This window comes from Notolepis coatsorum (assembly GCF_963971535.1).
Source record: "Notolepis coatsorum genome assembly, chromosome: 13".
Lineage (NCBI taxonomy): Eukaryota > Metazoa > Chordata > Actinopteri > Aulopiformes > Paralepididae > Notolepis > Notolepis coatsorum.
Window position 1 is genome coordinate 39,816,705 of NC_140177.1, and position 19,503 is coordinate 39,836,207.

Genomic DNA, 19,503 nt, shown 5'->3' on the forward strand with positions numbered 1-19,503 from the left:
ACCATATGCACAGCTGCACTGCATCAGGTGTAATCAAGCCCATTGTGATATTTCCTCCAACGCCAGAGGAGCAACAGAACAACCGCGTCTGCATTTGAGCTCGTCTTGTCGATGGTGTAAAATGAATTACGTATATTGTTAGTAAGTTTGCCCTGTAATAAGCGGGATAATGTATAGCTATACTCGGTCATTGTCGCAAAATAATTGACCTTCACTGCGCCTCAGTGTTCCAGAACGCAGTGTCGGTCAATTATTTTACGACAATGACCTCGTAGCTAGCTATACATTATCCCTTACATATTGATATTTATTGATATTTTACAAAAACGAAAAACAAGTACATGCATGTGTGTGTGTGTTACCATAACATTAAGTCCCTCCAGGGTTGGTCCTTGTGCGATGATATATTCCAGCCCGTCTGAGAACAGGTTGCCAGGTCGACGGTATTTAAACACTGTCCCCGCCACGTGGAAGTTGCGAGGGTTGTCAATCACTGCATTGCCGTTGAAGAAGAAATGACCTGCCTCATCTGATAGGGCTAGACACAGGAAGTTACAGTTAAGGGGGAGGGGCTAAAAACAATTCACCTTTTGTCTGAATCTTCTGACACTCTGGACGTAGCCTGGATGCTGCGTTTAGAACTTGAGGTAAAGAAGGGTATAGGGTCTAACCCAGGATGATTAGTTCATACTTTGTAGTTCTTAGCCTTATACCAGCCTTATCAGTTCTTACCAGTATGGCAGTCTACCAAAATGCTCTTTATTCTTACCCAGTATGTTTTCAGTCTAACAGAAGGTTATTAGTTCTTACCCAGTATGTTTTCAGTCTAATAGAAGGTTATTAGTTCTTACCCAGTATGTTATATAGCGTATTGGTTCATGCTCCGCTCACTTATGGAAGCTCCCTTTCATCATCTAATTTTGAAAACTTTCAGCAACCATGCACCCATATCTGTCCGGCCACGCCCACATCCGCCCGCGTATATAAGCGAGAGGCATGGCCGTACTCCTCTCCTTCCCTTATTTCCACACCCGGAAGTACCGTGATGTGCACCTACTTCAGCTGTTGGAATTAGTTAGTTTAGTTAGTTAATAATTTGTGTTGGCTTTTTTGTTTTTCCTCCCTCGTAATTTTACGGAAAAGTAAAGGAAAATGTCGTCACCACCGGAGAGTCTGGACGATTACCGTTCGGACCTCCACCGCCGTTTCACAGTCGTGACCTCCTCTGTGTGTAGTGGGGCTTTCCTGGCTCCACGTTTGTGGCAGACAGGTGAGCCTCAGCGGCGCCCGGAGGGGAGTGCGAGTCGCCAGGTAGCCGTCGAGCTCCCATCTGAGGTAAGGTGGCCGAGTTCAGGCTCCAGTCCCCCCGCCGGTCCGACGGTCTCTTTGATGGGTGGTGACTTGCGGCGTAAACTCTCCGCCTCCGCTCGCTCACGTCATTTGGCGGCGAGCGGCGGGGGTGGACGGTCTAGCGGCTGTGTGAATTATACAGGGCCTGAGGCATTCGGTGACGGCCCTGCAGGACAGCCGGCTCCGAGCGAGGATTCCCTCGTCACTTATCCGTTGCGTCCGATGGAAACTGAAGATTACATGGAGGGGGGTGAGGGAATTCTTGTTCGACGCCCCGGCGGAGGCAGAGCACTCTCCCCTTCGGGCAGAGGGTGCTTTGTTTTCCTGGGGAGCCCCGTACTCCGAGTCTGGGTTCTCACCACCTCCGAGACGGGATGCCCTACTGTCATCCGCACTGGACGCTGGCTCCTGCCTACCAAGTGAGTTGAGCCTCCCAAATGCGAGGGATGCGAGTGAGGCGGAGGAAAGTACGCAAGGGGAGTTGCATGCTTTGTTCCCCGAGCTTATGGCGGCAGCGGCCAGCGCAAACGGGGTGCCGCTGCCGACACCACTGCCGACACCTGTTCCCGACGATATGGTGGGCCATCTCTGGCAACGCCGTCCTGTGAGGGAGGCGAGCGTTGTCTGCCCATTCTTCCCATCGATGGTGCCCTACGTATCTCGGGGACAGGTGATCCCCTGCATCGTTGGCCTCTCCCGCACCTACGTGCCTTTCACGCGGGTGGAGGGGCTGGTCCAGGGGTTGAAGGAAGGGGTGCCACGGCTTGACAGCCCGATGGCATCCATCCTTTCCCCCAAGATGGTGTGGGAGCCACAAAAAAACCACTTCCTAAGAGGAAGTCGGCTAGGCAGTTGGCTTTCTGGACTGACCAGGCCTACATCGCCTTGACCCAGAGCCTAGCTGCGACGTCCAACATCGTGCAGCTAGCGTGCTTCATGTTGGGGCTAATGGCAGGCAGGGAGGACCTGGACGACCACCAACGGTATCTCCATGCCCAGGCGACGGGAGCCATCCTCCATCTCACGCAGCTACAGGCAATAGCTGCGGGGAAACAGCGCGCCCTGGCCACCCTGATCCATGCTGGAGATGGCATCAGCCTGCAGGGACATGGAGGAGCAGCGGTCTGTCCTCCAGCACCATTTTCCCCGGTCCGAAACCACCACGGCCAGCCGCGGGATATGGCTGAGGCGCCGAAGGACTCCAGCCGTCGCCACTGCTTGCCCCGCCAAAAAGAGGCCTCGCCACCGGGGAGGAGAGTCCGGCACCGCCGCTGCTGCCAGTCATCCTGCACCCGGGGGGACAGGTAAGGACCTACGTGGCCAAACTGCTCCCCAGAACCGTCCCTCCGAGCCAGCTGCCCGAGGAGGCAAGCGTCACCCCACGCGAGCCGGGCAATGACTTGCCGCTAACATTAACATTTCCCCTCCTGATTATATCCCTTACAAAATTGACTTGGCCAGGAGGTTGTGGTTCGAAATCAAACGCTCCTCTCTTGCTGAGAGCAGGGCCTGTCAGTCTCCCTGACGTGTGTCCTCACTCGTCACGGGGGGGGGGGGGATTCCCCGTTTCCACACCAAATTAGGGTAGTGGGACTAGGGGTTTCCCCGGCCATTGAAGACGTCACAGGCTTCGCATTTTTTCTTATTGGCCGAGAGATGTATCCGTGAGTTACAGGTCCTGTGCTGCAGGCCGCTGACATTATACATGGGACGTGACGCGTATCAGGGCTTTTGTCCTTCTGCTCTGCTTTCTTTTAACGGTTGTGTATATTGGGCTGTTGTGCCCATTCTTATTCTCCACTCCCTTTTAACCCTTTTCGATTGTGTCACTCACGTTGAGGTCTCTCTGGGGTAAGGCCGACGTCTTCCCCTCTCACATAAAGAGTGGAATTGACACGGTTTATTCCCAGGCTCGTTATGTAGAAACCCATGTCTGTGCTTTCGGGACCAGCTCCCTGCTGGTCGTCCCAGACAGCGGGGAGAGACGTTGTGGGGCTTTTTCTTGTTAGAAACTCGCCGTCACCGTTCTCGGGTTTTTCACGAGCCTACACGCTGTTCGTAAATCAGCGTTTGGTCTTGCGAGACTGGTATCAGCACTGGCCCAGGGTGTTTTTTAATGGTTGAATCCACCTTCGGGACCGGCGCACCCTGGTTGTCCAACAACATAAAAACTGCGTTTTTTATGCTGTCGGCCGGGAAGGAGTTTTTTTTTTTTTTTTTTTAACTTACATTTTTATTGAGACAAACAACACAACATATACAATAACTTCAACAACACACTTTGAGCGCCACGCCTGGTTTTCCATTTTACCGCTTGAATGCCACCATCGGCGCCAATGTTAACGTTAATATCGCCTAATCTATGTTTTAAATTATGGCTATGTGTCTAATCTGCCCATCGCATTATCAAAGACTATTTTCCAGTCAGTGCTGTGAAGGCAGATTGTTTTTTTATCGCGTCGTTTCCATTTCAGAGCAGTTAGAAAAGCCCCCGTTTTGATATAAAAAACAGCTCATTCTGGAGCATTCTATGAAAATCGTCTTTTAGTGGAATATTCCACAACGTTGATATTCGTCTGCCTTTTTATGAATCGTTTTCAAATAAACGCTAGATGATCAATATTATACGTGCACGCAAGCACATTACGGCCGCGCACTGATAATCGCTCCGTTGATTTCCTCACAGACTTTTACAGTGAAACCGAAAGAAGACATTTCACAAAACAGCTTATAACTTCATCAAACTTACTCTGATTATCCTACCACTGATAACATAGAGTCCTTACCTGACATCAGATGGTATCCAACTGGTATATTCCAATTCCTGATCACCATTCGAAAAAATCGATAAGTGTATGGATCCAACGCGAGACTGTAGATCTCCATGATCCGCGGGGATCTGAGGCTCCAGAATGAACTGTGGTAACCCCGGCTGGATCAGTGAACTGGAAAATGTGGAGTACCGGATTTTTTTCCCCATTCATTTTCATTGAGTCCATTCCAAAATCACTTATGTCATCTGGGAGACGACAGGGGGCGCTTTTTTCCACAGTGATCACCGGCGCAGCTCGGCTATACTCGGGTAGGCTCGGGTGATGCAATAATTTTTCAGATCACAAAAAAAAAAGAAAAAAAAAATATCAGAGAAATCTCGTGAGTATCCTAATATTCTGATCATTGCCTCCCCTATCTCCTCCCAATACCCCTTCAGCTTCTGACATCCCCAGGGAAGGAGGTTTTCATCTCTACCGAGCGCCAGCGCACTATAGGTTAGACTCGAGGACTCGCGTGCATCTCTGGGGGAAAATGGCGGGGTAGATCAAACATTGGCGGGGGGGGGTTCACGCCCGTTAGGTGGGCCACCGGGAGCTGTGCGTTCGCGTGCCGACCATCTTGGTGGCGCCCCTTGTGATGTTTTTTGATCAGATACGTTTGATCGCAGATACGTTCTGGTTGCCCCGAAGGGTCCTGAGCTTTTCCGGGGGGAAAATGCCGGGGCGGGCAGAACGTCACAGGGGTTGATGTCATGAATGTTATGTGTCATATGAATGCCACTATGATTTGTAAACTCCATTCTTTTCACCCCTCCCTCCCTGCTCGACCGGGGGATGGGAGGGGGCTGTCGAGGGGCTGCTCGTTATCAGTCAGCTCCTCTATGCATCTCTGTGTAGTTCCGGTCCTCCAGGCCCAGGTCGGGCTTTGCCCTCGTTACCTGTTGGCCTGGGTTAACCCTTTTTTTGAGCCTGTAACACCTTGAACTGCATTGTATAGCCTGTGTATACACGCAGTTGTGTTTTAGGGTTTTTTAATGGGTTAGGGGAGCAACCTTTTCTGTTTGGATGGTTGTCTCGCCGGTGTGCCGGTAGCGGAGTCAACTCTCTGGTAGAGCCCGGGTTTAACCCCGGCTCCCCGAGAGTATGCCCCCGCATGTTATGACCTCTGCCAATTGTGTAAAACTCTTTCTCTGTAACCCCGACCCCGCGGGATTAATAAATTGGCAGGGTCAGGGTTTGTGGAGAAGTCAGTTCACTGGCGGAGTCGGTTGACCCCGGCTCCGCTGGGTTCGTGGCCCCACGAGATTGTGACATTGTGCGCGGCATACCGAACACCCTTCCCACCGGCGTTTTTTATGCTGTCGGCCGGAAAGGAGGTTTTTATCTCTACCGAGCGCCAGCGCACTATAGGTTAGACTCGAGGACTCGCGTGCATCTCCGGGGGAAAATGGCGGGGTAGATCAAACATTGGCGGGGGGGTTTCGCGCCCGTTAGGTGGGCCACCGGGAGCTGTGCGTTCGCGTGCCAACCATCTTGGTGGCGCCCCTTGTGATGTTTTTTGATCGACATGTGTACCTTGCAGTCAGCCCCTTTAGGCGTGCCTGTGTAGTTCGCAGTCCTCCTGGTGCAGGTCGAGTTCTGCTCTTGTTACCTGTCGGCCTGGATTATGGGATCGACCTCCTTGGAATGTTGTCTCCCCGGTGCGCCAGCTGACTCCGCGTGATTGTGGCGGGGAGCCTCCTCGAGAGCCTCCTCCTCCGGGGGTTTTCGGAACCTCTTCCTCGGGGGGTCTTCGCGGCGTGCCAGGCGGAGAAGGGCCTTCGCCTGTAAGTTGTAGGCCCTGTCCGATACGCTGGCGATGTGGAGGGTGGTGTCACCAGTAAATGCCTGGAGAGGTCTCGATGAAGCGGCCTCGTTGACCTCGCCAGGCCCCTTTTCTGGGGGTCCTGGCCCCCGGACTCGGCAGTGAGTCCGCCTTGTGTGGCCTGGGGCTGGGACCTCCTCCGCGCCCCGCTGCTACGGCTTCGCCCGCGGAGTCTGTGTTTTTGAATCCCGACCCCTCGGAATGCCTCGCGGGTAGCGTCGGGGTCTGGGAGCTGTGACGCAGGCTTTTTGTTTGCACGTACGTTCCCTGGTGGCATGCGGGGCGCGGGACCGGGTAGTCGCAGGCCCTTCTGTCCCACGGTCTGCTCACCCTGTGCGTTTGTTGGGTGCTTTTCCCTCTTCGCACAGTCGGTGTCCTGTCCCCCTCCCGCCCCTCACTAGGGGGGGTGGGAGGGCCAGGACCCTCCCCGGTATTCTGATGGTTGTAGGGGACCTCAGCGGGTATATTTGTCAAGCTCTTAGAGCTTTGCTCCACTCTTTTATTCCATAAGTGAGCGGAGCATGAACCAATACGCTATATAACGAAGGTTATCCTATAACCCTAGTTATATGAGTATTGGTGAGTGCTCCACTCTTCACTCACTGAGGACCCCTATTGGCTTCCGTTTTTTGCGTTGAAAGACTGGGGAAGTAGAGGAGTACGGCCATGCCTCTCGCTTATATACGCGGGCGGATGTGGGCGTGGCCGGACAGATATGGGTGCATGGTTGCTGAAAGATTTCAAAATTAGATATGATGAAAGGGAGCTTCCATAAGTGAGCGGAGCACTCACCAATACTCATATAACTAGGGTTATAGGATAACCTTCGTTTTCAGTCTAACAGAGGGTTATTAGTTCTTACCCAGTATGTTCTCAGTCTAACAGAAGGTTATTAGTTAGCTCTATCTTCAATCTTTCAAAATGTTCAGTTGCTATCGCTATCAGCTCTATCTTTAATCTTTCAAAATGTTCAGTTGCTATTGCATGCACTCATCTGTGTTTCACTACACACTTGAGTGCATGCTTACCAACTGTTAGTCTGCAACACTACTATCACCGACATCTAAGAAGGGAGATCTCCCCTTGAATGGCCCTTCTAAGGTTTCTCTCCTCCACACTACCTGTGGAGCATTTTTCCCTATTGTTAGGTTTTAGTGAGTTTTTCCTTACCTTCGCGTGGGGTATGTCTGTGAGTGCTTGCATTCTTTCATTTATTTGCATTTATTTTAAATTTGTTGGACCTTATGGTGTTCTTGTTCTGTTCTTGACTTATTGTTATGTTTTCTTCTTGACTTGTTTAAAGAAGACATGTACGGCCCATGGGGACATTAACGTGTGTTGTCGGGCCTTATAAATAAATTTGATTTGATTTGATTTAGTTCTTACCCAGTATGTTTTCAGTCTAACAGAAGGTTATTAGTTCTTACCCAGTATGTTTTCAGTCTAACAGAAGGTTCTATATCGTATTAGCTGCCGCTCAGCGTCAACTGCACATCTCACTCCAGTGACGTGCACTGAATAAAAACTTCACAATGTACCTTTACATACCAACATCCGTCTGGCCACACCCCCATCTGCTACCTACATAAGCAGGGGTGGGGCCACACACTCATCTCCTTCTCAAATTTCACCCCAAGAGAGTGCCTGTATACCAATCACTTGACGTGGGAAAAGAAAGTATTAGCTGAAGAAAGGAAAACAGAAGAACAAGGAGATACGTTGACGTTATTTTTATTTTCTCTCTCACTATTTTCGAGAAAATACGGCGATAATGTCTTCGTCACTGGGGTGTCTGGAAGATGATGATCATTCTGACCTCCACCGGCTTTTTCGTATTATGGGCTCGCGTCGCTAATATACTCCCCACCTGCAGTCCTCCTTGCTGCGGCTGGATAGGTATTGAACCTCCGGTTATACAGCTGGGCTGTAGGAGGCACCGGCTGTTGTGAGAAACTGGTTGCTTCCGGGCTGGGTGAGTAATGTTTTGCTTGCGAGCGCCAGTTGTCTGCTAATGCTATGGGGGTTGGCTGACTATTTTACGAAGGCCGGCCCCAGATTGGGGTCCTCTGCTCGGCCTCTTAGCCGACGGACGGAGGGTCCTGGTCTGACGCCCATGATGGTCAAACTAGTGGGCCGCGACCGAGATCTGGTTTGAACCCGGGTTTGAACCCTGGTTTGAATGTTACTGTGAGTATAACAAGCCTTAAACACTCTGACTACGACGTCATCTTTGACAGAGGATGTTAGTCGACCCTACACCGGGTGCATGCCAGCGAGGATTTCGTCAACATGGAGAACGGCGGCTGGGTGGCGCAGCGGACATTACCCTTGTCACCAACGCAGGAGACGCCGAGTTCGACGTCGGTTGTCCCGTTAACCAGTGTTGCAGTCCTCTCGGCCTGCGCTCAGGGTGAAGGTAGAAGTCCTGCGGACTTTAACACTTCTTCTTTCCTTCCCTTCTAAATGTTTTGTAATAACGATGTTTTCCAAAACGTGTGTTGCTGCAATACATTGAGGATACGATGCGTGTTGTGTGTGAATTGTCTTGTCACTGGTATAGCTTCTCTCTACATAGAAAATCGGCGTTGTTTTTTACATGTGTAAAAATGAACTGGTTAGTTGTGATGAGAACATGTGTGTTCATGTAACGTTTGTAACGTGGGTGAACTCACAACTAAGTGGGTTAATTAACCTGTGAAGCTATGCTTAGTGACATGTGATTGAGGAATAAATCCTTTTCTCAGCCTGTGATGACAATGAACAGCGTGTTCACATATTAACAGGGGTACCTGTTCAACCTGGTCGTATCAAGGGTAAGGTAGGAGGGGTGACCCCCCAGGTTTTTCCCTGGGGCTTCCCCCCCTCCTCTCAGACATGTTTGTTTACAATATATTGTGTCACTGTGTTTGTGGGGATATGATGTAACCCTCAGCTTAAGCTGCTGGGGTTGTGCTTCTGCTTGAGAAACGATTTTTTTCCCTAGGGAAAAGGTTGTTTGGTCACTATCATGTGTGCTTAGCAAGGCCTGTGGCCAATACGTAATCGAGGACTTATGTCTCTCTCGTTATGAAAAACGGCGTTCCTCTGTAGTAAGAGTGTACTTTGCCATTTTTTGTTGTGATGAAGGGTTGTGTGTGTCGTTGAGATCTACAACTGGGTTAGGTTTTGGCCCACAGAAGCACATGTGTAAGTCTGGTACCGGGGCTCTTAAAGGGGCCCTCTCTGTTCTGTGTTTTTTCCTTAGTAAAAATCAGATAGCAGGTTAGCACATGAGCTATGTGAAGCTGTTAAATGCTTCATGTAGCATGCTATGACTGGTGTCATGGCTCTACTTTGTCATTACATCGTATCAGGGGTGAGGGGTCGTAAAGGGGTGAACTGGTAAACCTTTCCTCCCCTTTTCTGATTGGTCAGGGGTTAAAACCCCCTGTCCTTCAGGGTTCCTGTCACGTTGCTGTTCGGCACGTTACAGGGTAGGGGCGTGTGCACCGCGGAAATTCCCCAGCCATAGAGTACGTCACTGAGCGTGTTTCTATTGGTAAGACTTCCGTGAGTTGTTCAGGTTCCATGTTATGGATCTGTTTCAGGGTGTTTTCAGAGCCTCCTCCTCACGAAGCTCCTCCTCAGGGAGAAGAGCCTTCTGTGAGTTCGGACCCTCCCTCCCAGTGAGGGAGCCTCCTCCTCAGATTGTCAAGGTGAGTAGAACTTCAAAAAGGAGTTCTGCTCTATTGTATGTGTATTTGATTCAATTCGATTATTGAGTGTGTATTGGTTCAGAGCCTCCTCCTCGGAGAGTCCTAACCCAAGTGTTACATAGCTCAATGTTGCAATATTTCTTTTCAATCTATACAGCTCGCGTGGGAAGTCTCTCTGGGGGTTCCCCGTCCTCTCCTTTTTGGAGTAGGTGGACGGGGTATTGTTTAGGGTTTCCCTGACTCCTCGCCTTACAGGTCTGTTGAGTCATGGGTTTCCCCCCGTCATAGGGGTATGTCGCTCACCGTCCCCTCTTATGAAGTGTGGTTGACGGGGTGGTGTTTCCCTCAGCCGCGTCGCATGGGACCCATGTCCGTATTCTTTTTTCTGAAAAATGTTTTAATTAAAAAAGCGGCTTCTTGTCGTTCCCCAGGCGGCTTGGAGGAACGGTATCTGGTGTCTTGTTAGACTATCCATTGATGTGTTTTGGGTCTCGACGTGTACATAGTGCTGGCTCTGGGTGTTTCTGATAGGAATCACGCATGAGGCTTGTGCGCCTTGGTTGCTCGTTATTAAAACGGCGTTTTTATAGGGCAACTGGGATGGAGTTTGTCTCTTCCGAGCGCCAGTTTACTAAGTTTGTCTCGACGAATTCTCGTTCATATCTGGGGGATGTTAACGGAATAGATCAAAGCATAGGTAGAGGGGTCTCACGCCCTTGGGGTGGGCCACTGAGCGCGGTACGAATGGGACCGTCTGGGTGGCGCCCTCTATAATGTTTTAGATCGACACGCGTACCTACCCCCCCTCCTGGAGTTGGGGATGTCGGCGTGATTAGGGCACAGGACTGGTTCTGGTCACGCTGGTCCAGGTCAGTTAACCCGTTGTCCGCCGGGGACGCAGATCTGCTGTTCTGGTACCCTGAGGGACTTATGCTTTTTTCAGGGGGAAAAAATGCCGGGTCGGCCCGGGTGTCACAGGGTTTGATATTATGGAGATGTTCGTTCTCCATTCTTTTCGCCCCTCTCTTCTCCCGCTTACGCATGGCTGAGAGGGGGCTGTTGAGGTGGTTTTTATAGTACTCCTCTGGCATCCCTGTGTACGTCCCGGTCCGCCGGGCCCGGTCCGAAGTCATTTTCGTCGACCCGTAGGCCTGGGATAACCCCTTTTTGAAAACTGAAACACTTGTACTGCGGTATAGCCAGTGTATACCCGCAGGTGTGTTTTGGAGTTTTTTCCTGAGGGGTTATAGGAACAACCACCGCATGTTGAACCAAGAGGGTGGTTGATTCCCTGGTGTGTTGGAGCGGAGTCAACTCCCGCCGGGGTGCTGTTTTCAGTTGACCCCTTTGGCGCCTGTCTCGTCCGCAGTGCTCCAGGCTCGGGTCAAGTGCCTGCTGCCTGGATTGAGGGATCGGCCTCTTCTGGAGGTCGTCTCCCCGGTGCGCTGCCTGCTCCCGCTGTAGTGTAGCCTCTTGAGTGCTTCGAGTTACAGCCATGCTGACTGCCTGAGTATGCCAGGGTCAGTGTGCCAGGCGGCGTGCTAGAAGGGCCTGCTCTTGGATGGGCCCTGTCCGAATACGCTGGCGATGTGGGGGGCGGTGTCACTAGTGACCGCCTGGTGAGGTCTTGATGCTGTGACGTCATTGGCCTCTCCGGGCCCCCTTTTTCCGGGGGGATCCAGTCCCTTCTGGGTCTGGGTCTTCCTTCGCGCTCCGCTGCTACGGCCTTGCCACGGGGTTGAGTTGCTCTTGACCCCGTAATTTTGGGGGCGGTAACGAGGTTTGTTCCTTCCGTTCGTTCCCTTGTGGCATGCGGGTTGTGCGTGTGCGTAGTCGTGGGGTCAAGCCACGGTCTGCTCACCCTGTGCGTTGAGTTGCTCGAGTTCCTCTTCGCACGGTCGGATCCGTCTCCCTCCCGTCCTCCAATAGGGAGGGGTCGGGGGGCTCGGTCCTCCCCGGTTCTGATGGTTGTGGGGGGCCTCAGTGGGGTACATTTGTCGAGCTTCAGCTCCCGCTCAGCTCCCGTTGTGCAGTTGACGCTGAGCGGCAGCTAATACGATATAGAACGATAGGTTATGAATATAACCGTAGTTCTATGAGTATTAGTGACGCTCAGCGTCTAGATGCCACTGCGGCCCTTGGTCTTACCTTGTGGTGAAATGATTGAGAAGGAGATGAGTATGTGGCCCCACCCCTGCTTATGTAGGTAGCAGATGGGGGTGTGGCCAGATGGATGTTGGTATGTAAAAGTACCTTGTGAAGTTTTTATTCAGTGCACGTCACTGGAGTGAGATGTGCAGTTGACGCTGAGCGTCACTAATACTCATAGAACTACGGTTATATTCATAACCTATCGTTATTAGTTCTTACCCAGTATGTTTTCAGTCTAACAGAAGGTTATTTATTAGTTCTTACCTAGTATGTTTTCAGTCTAACAGAAGGTTATTAGTTCTTACCCAGTATGTTTTCAGTCTAACAGAAGGTTATTAGTTCTTACCCAGTATGTTTTCAGTCTAACATAAGGTTATTAGTTCTTACCCAGTATGTTTTCAGTCTAACAGAAGGTTATTAGTTCTTACCCAGTATGTTTTCAGTCTAACAGAAGGTTATTAGTTCTTACCCAGTATGTTTTCAGTCTAACATAAGGTTATTAGTTCTTACCCAGTATGTTTTCAGTCTAACAGAAGGTTATTAGTTCTTACCCAGTATGTTTTCAGTCTAACAGAAGGTTTATTAGTTCTTACCCAGTATGTTTTCAGTCCTGCGTCTCTCTATAATCTGAATGTCTGTGGCTCCAGCTGGGATGTTGGTGATCAGTACATAGCCTAGAGATAGAATGACAAACACAATTTAAATACACACACACACACACACACACACACACACACACACACACACACACACACACACACACACACACACACACACACACACACACACACACACACACACACACACACACACACACACACACACACACACACACACACACACACACACACACACACACACACACACACACACACACACACACACACACACACACACACACACACACACACACACACACACACACTTAAAAAGCCTTAAACACACTGGGATGTTAGTGGTATGTGTGTGTCTGTGTGTGTATATGCGTGTGTGTGTGTATATATGTGTGTGTTACCTAACTGTGTGTTTCCTGTCCTGTAGGATCCAGAGACACGGTGACAGGAAGTCCCATCCCCTGCACACACACCACAAATGTCAATCATCGTATTGCTGTACAACTCTCCATCGCATCCGACAGGCTGAAGAGGAGAGAGGTGGAGAGAGGAGAGGAGGAGGGAGGTGGAGAGAGGAGAGGGGGAGATGAGAGGAGGATAGGAGAAGAGGAGAAGAGGAGAGAGGTGGAGAGAGGAGAGGAGGAGAGAAGTGGAGAGAGGAAATGAGGAGAGGAGGAGAGAGGAGAGGAGAGGAGGAGAAAATAGATATCATATTGTTGTGAAGGATCAGATTAAACCGAATATATATATTTATTTATGGATATATATTGAATAGTATTTGTATATCGTTTGATATCCCTTGTATATTCCTTGTACATATACACGGAATATCCCTTTAGTCTACTATAGCCCATAATAGTTCATTCTCTTATTGGACAAGGACCTGGCGCCAGGAGACAAGCCCCTTGGAGCCAAGTTCAATGGTACCGACGAGACATGTCTCTACTAGCCCCGGCTCTGCGCAGGAATACGGCTACCGAAAAGAGAGTGGCACTATTTGTTCACCGTGCATATAAATATGGCGCAAGTAAATGTAGAAGACCCTTAGTCCTTTACCCTTCTACCCAACTAAGTAACAGAACGTGAAGCCTCACCCCACGATACCGCGTGCGGTGTAGTATGGCCTGTTTGGCCTTAGAATAGCATTGAGACCTCGTGCGAATTAATAGCTGAATTGTCAGAGTTTGGCACCGTATTTCTATTAAGTAATAATAGTCTATTATGTATGGTGCATCGTGCGGTTAGAGTTCTAAAGTGAGCAGCATCCCCGTCGCTTCCTCGTGTTATCTAGAGTCTTAGCCAGGTTGGGCAGACCACACGTGGTGCTTTCATCCGAGGAGTTCTAGGCGAGGACCGAGTGGACCTGTACATTGGATTACCTACCCGACGACTGCTGAGCCCTATGCGGCATGGAATATGTATTTGCTTTGGTACTTTGATTGTGGAGCGGATAATCGCCAACACCGGTGAGTGTTGGATTTACCCCGAAAGGAGTCAAGGTGAGACGGCGCTCAGACCAGACTGAGGTCGCCTCGCTTCTTCTTCATTGTGGACCTACAGCTACAGCTACAGCTACAGCCTACAAGAGAGCCAAGGTGTATTCATCTGTGGATCAAGATTCTACTGCACTGTCTTCTGTACTTGAAGTCTCCCTAGACATCGTTGACCAGACGGGATACTGCCGACGGCTCTCCTACCCCCCCTACCGGCTTACAACCGGGAGGACCCCTACAGTATATCCAGCTATAATCATTAAGTGTGCCATCGTTATAATTCCCTAAGAGCCAGGTTGTATACTTGCTTCCTGCGTAACCAGAGATTGGACATTCAGTGTTGATTTGCCTACGAGTACTCATTTGCCTTACAAGTGCATTCAAATCATAAATGTAATAGTAACTATTATATGTACCTTTTGCTATATATTAAATATTTGATTATTACCTTTGTGTGGACCCGATTTCATTGTGGGAAAGTGTTCATCATATTTAGATATCGTGTACTGTATGGCCAGTAGTTAAAGTACATAAAGCGGTAGTGGTTTAATGATACCATACTTATCAATACAGTCAGGGAATTGTACCCCTCAGTTACACATATCATATATCAATGTCAGATTAGTTGTGATACCTTGGTATAATTACTGTAATCAAATGAGCCTTGATGACAGTTGGTGGCCTAATATTCATGATAAGACCATGTTTCCCATAAACCCCTTTGCTTGTTTGCTGCAAAGGAGATTTAGCCTTTTGTTAAACCGCAACTCTCCACCGCAACTCTCCACATGGGATATCTTTTGATGAGGAGAGGGTGAACAGCCCCTTGTTAATCATGAACCTGGAGGTGTTTTAGTTGAGGAGTTGGAAAGGCTTCCTTCAGGGCTGTACGCTAAGCTTTTTCACTAGGGGCACACTTGCCCCTAAATGAGAAATTTAGGGGCAAAGAATATTTTTTAGGGGCAAATTTTTAAATAACTATTTTACCATTATAGTAGGGCTGGGCGATATGGCCTCTAAATGATATCGCGATATTTTGACATTTCCTCTAAAGCACTTAAAAATGCTTGATTTAACCCTTTGATGCATACAGTCACGCCAATATGATGATTATAATAAGTCCCTGCAACATATGTTTGCATTATTAAACCATGAAGATGCTTTAAAAAATAATTTAATGAAAATGTACTAAGAGTAGTCTACTGACACACTAATAAAAAAAATTATTTACATCTAAGACAATTTATATAAAAACTCTTGGGTGCCTTTTACACAGTACTGTGTTTTCTATCCACTTTAGCCAAACACACACACATATACCGTATATATATATATATACACACACACTACTGTGAGAAAATAATAATCACACAGACTTAATGATTTTAGAATATTTCAGATAATGAAATTAAATGTTTATATCATCAACTATCCAGTTAGTATTTATACTGTGTGTAACATTTGGCTACTTTAAATCATTGAATGTAGAGAGAGAGCGAGAGAGAGAGAGAGAGAGAGAGAGAGAGAGAGAGAGAGAGAGAGAGAGAGAGAGAGAGAGAGAGAGAGAGAGAGAGAGAGAGGGGGGGGGCGAGAACGAACAAGAGAGCCAGCCCCCCCCTTCGGGTTTTGTTCTAGGTTCGCGTTTTGATCGTCTAAGCTGCCGTAGGTGATGACGTCACACTCGAATGTAAACAGGAAGAGATGGAGATGGAGACACACGGAGATCGAAATTGAATGATATACAGAAATGAATAACCAATAAATATGAAGTTATGTTTAAACTTCTGTTGTCAAGCGTTGTCAATATAACCCACCCCCTTTCCTCACGAATGGAACTAGTCTTGTGGAGTCCGCTTTGACCGTTTTCCAGGGTTAGCAGAGATCGCTAGTTAGCTTAGCATAATCCTAATGGATACCTTGGTTAGAAGCTACCGTTAGCTCATTGCTCGTGTCAATTAAATTGCATGTTATTAAAGGTCCGTGCTGGTCTGTCTAATGAAATTACAACCGCAACATTATATTGCACTGTACAGCCCTGGTTGTAGGCTAATGTTTTACTACAATTTGTATGGATTAATTTAGGAGTGAAATGCGAATGAAGGGTTGAAATCACCACTCGCAAGCTTGCCCCCAGATATTATTTTAAACTTGCACGGACCAAATTAGGGGGCAATTTGCGATCATATCATCGCACTGTACAGCCCTGTCCTTATCAATAAGGATTAAATACTATATCAATACAAAATCAATACTATATAAATACAATATCAAGAGACTGCTGGGTGGCGCAGCAGACATTGCGCTTGTCAAAAACGCAAGCGACACCGGGTTCAACTCCGGCTGTCGCCGGTGCCTCCGGCTTGGGCCAGTCGTCATACTATCTCAATTGGCAGAGGTAGCGGGTGGAAGTCGATGGGTGGTAATCTGGACGTTGTGGACAGCGACTCCTACAGGTCGGTTGGGGACGCCTGCACAGCAGAGACAGGAAATGGCGGGGGTAGTGTGAGCCTCCCACACATTACACCTCGCCAATGAGAGTCCTCGCTGGCAGGTGAAAAGATGTGACAGGCTGCCTCCTCGTGTACCGGAGGGGACACGTGATGAAAGGCTTCTATCCTCCCTACAACCGGCCAGTGGGGGGCATATGCGAGCAACGTTCAAGACAGGGGAGGGAAGAATTGGCACATTGGAATTGGGATGGGAGAAAAATAGAAAAAGAGGAGAAAAAGTGGATCAAAAGAAAATACAATATCAATACAATATCAGTACTATATAAATACAATATCAATAATATATCAATAAAATATCAATACAAAATCAACACAAAATGGAGGCTACCAACAGACTCGTATCAGTCTCATCATGTTTATGTGGTAATCCTGCCAAGGTATGAACATTGAATTTACAATGATGTATTGATATTGACGTCTTTCTAGCAGTGCTAGGAGTACTGTAACTACTAGTGGTAGTTAACTAGTAGTTGTAGCATAAGTAGAAGTGGTAGTTAATTAGTAGTTGTAAGCACAAGTAGTTAAATAGTTCTTGTAATATAAGTAGTAGTATTAGTAGGTAGTTACCTAGTCATGATAGTTAACTAACCTGGCATCGTCCCTCTACACAGACACTCTGATACTATACTATCTGTCACAGGAGCAAACTTATGGAACTCTCTGCCTACTGGCTTAAAACTGGAGTCCAATGTGAACGTCTTCAACAGAGGACTCAAAGTACGGTTGAAATCAAAGCAGCAGTGGTCACATGTGTAGACGTGGACTGGTTTTTGTTGTTTTGATCATGGACTCTTGTTCTATTTGTTCTGATTTGTGATTTTAATTCTGTATTATACTGTTCATTTTATTCTATATTTTAGAAAAGCCTCAATGCACTGGTGTTGAAAACTAGCACTCGTGCTATAAACACGCAAAACAACACATCTGGTCTGTCCACTGTGACTGGTCCAATGTAGCTGTGGTGTCCATTTTAAATAAACGTTTTCATTCATTCATACCTAACCTGGCATCGTCCCTCTATACAGACACCCTGGTACTATAACTAACCTGGCATCGTCTATCTATACAGACACTCTGATACTAACCTGACATCGCCCCTCTATACAGACACCCTGGTACTAACCTGGCATCGCCCCTCTATACAGACGCCCTGGTACTAACCTGGCATCGCCCCTCTATACAGACACCCTGGTACTATAACTAACCTGGCATCGTCTATCTATACAGACACTCTGATACTATAACTAACCTGGCATCGTCCCTCTACACAGACACCCTGGTACTAACCTGGCATCGCCCCTCTATACAGACACCCTGGTACTAACCTGGCATCGCCCCTCTATACAGACACCCTGGTACTAACCTGGCATCGCCCCTCTATACAGACACCCTGGTACTAACCTGGCATCGCCCCTCTATACAGACGCCCTGGTACTAACCTGGCATCGCCCCTCTATACAGACACCCTGGTACTAACCTGGCATCGCCCCTCTATACAGACACCCTGGTACTAACCTGGCATCGCCCCTCTATACAGACACCCTGGTACTAACCTGGCATCGCCCCTCTATACAGACACCCTGGTACTAACCTGGCATCGCCCCTCTATACAGACGCCCTGGTACTAACCTGGCATCGCCCCTCTATACAGACACCCTGGTACTAACCTGGCATCGCCCCTCTATACAGACGCCCTGGTACTAACCTGGCATCGCCCCTCTATACAGACACCCTGGTACTAACCTGGCATCGCCCCTCTATACAGACGCCCTGGTACTAACCTGGCATCGCCCCTCTATACAGACGCCCTGGTACTTGGAGTCGCGGCAGAAGGTTCCGTCGTGGGCGGGGACTAGCAATTGGCGTTCCCCATTCACCGTCGTACACTGCAGGTCACATGGTTTGTTGGAGATGCTGATGTAATCATCTGACCAGGAAGTGATGTACACAGGATATCAGAGGAGGTGATGTACACAGGATGTCAGAGGAAGTGATGTACACAGGATATCAGAGGAAGTGATGTACACAGGATATCAGAGGAAGTGATGTACACAGGATATCAGAGGAAGTGATGTACACAGATATCAGAGGAAGTGATGTACACAGGATGTCAGAGGAAGTGATGTACACAGGATGTCAGAGGAAGTGATGTACACAGGATGTCAGAGGACGTGATGTACACAGGATATCAGAGGAAGTGATGTACACAGGATATCAGAGGACGTGATGTACACAGGATGTCAGAGGACGTGATGTACACAGGATGTCAGAGGACGTGATGTACACAGGATGTCAGAGGACGTGATGTACACAGGATGTCAGAGTTTGAGACAATCAGATGTTTCAGAAGATACTCTACTGGCTGCAGCTCAAAACACTCCACAGTCGTTGAGACACTTTTTATCCAAAGCGCTTTACAATTTGTTCCTCACATTTTACCCATTCACCCACACCGATGGCGGAGGCAACCATGCAAGGTGCTAACCTGCTCACCAGGAGCAATTAGGGGTTACGTGTCTTGCTTCAACACGCTAGTATAGCTTGAGATCGTATAATATAGCATTGTATAGCAGTGTACATAAAGACCCAATGCCTCATCCGTAGCCAACGGTGTACTGCACTGCCACAGGACCTAGCATGTCCTACCATGCTCTGTAAATAGCTCATGTACAGATACCGATATGCCTAGTACTTTGTTTACTTGTTTATTGCACTATGTCGCTCTATTGGTTGGACTCTTATTATTATTACTTGTACTATTGCACATCGTTGCGGGCGAGACCCCCCGCATTTCACTGTATGCTGTGACAAATAAAACTCTTGTATCTTGTATCTCGTATCTGCCCGGAGGAGCGGGAATCGAACCGGGAACCTCCGGATTACCAGACGACTACTCTACCTCCCGAGCCACTGTCACCCCCTAAACCTTTCAGCAGGTTTTGGTTAGTCAGTGTTCACGTGGTCAGGTGACCCCCTCAGTCACCGACCAACCAACCTAGACCTTCTGCACAACCATGGATGAGACAGACAGAGAGAGGAAGAGACAGACCCA

At 48.6% G+C, this 19,503-nt stretch overlaps 1 protein-coding gene across 1 annotated transcript in view; it reads right to left on the reverse strand.

Moving 5' to 3' along the window:
* Window positions 1–19,503, reverse strand: part of LOC311238979 (ADAMTS-like protein 2) — a 62,626-nt gene that overhangs the window by 34,409 nt on the left and 8,714 nt on the right. Inside the window, exons 6-9 of the mRNA XM_084327193.1 lie at window positions 18,233–18,378; window positions 12,850–12,973; window positions 12,428–12,508; window positions 363–538 (exon numbers count right to left, since the gene is read on the reverse strand). Coding sequence (XP_084183319.1) covers window positions 363–538; window positions 12,428–12,508; window positions 12,850–12,973; window positions 18,233–18,378 — 527 coding nt within the window. The remainder of the gene's footprint in view (window positions 1–362; window positions 539–12,427; window positions 12,509–12,849; window positions 12,974–18,232; window positions 18,379–19,503) is intronic.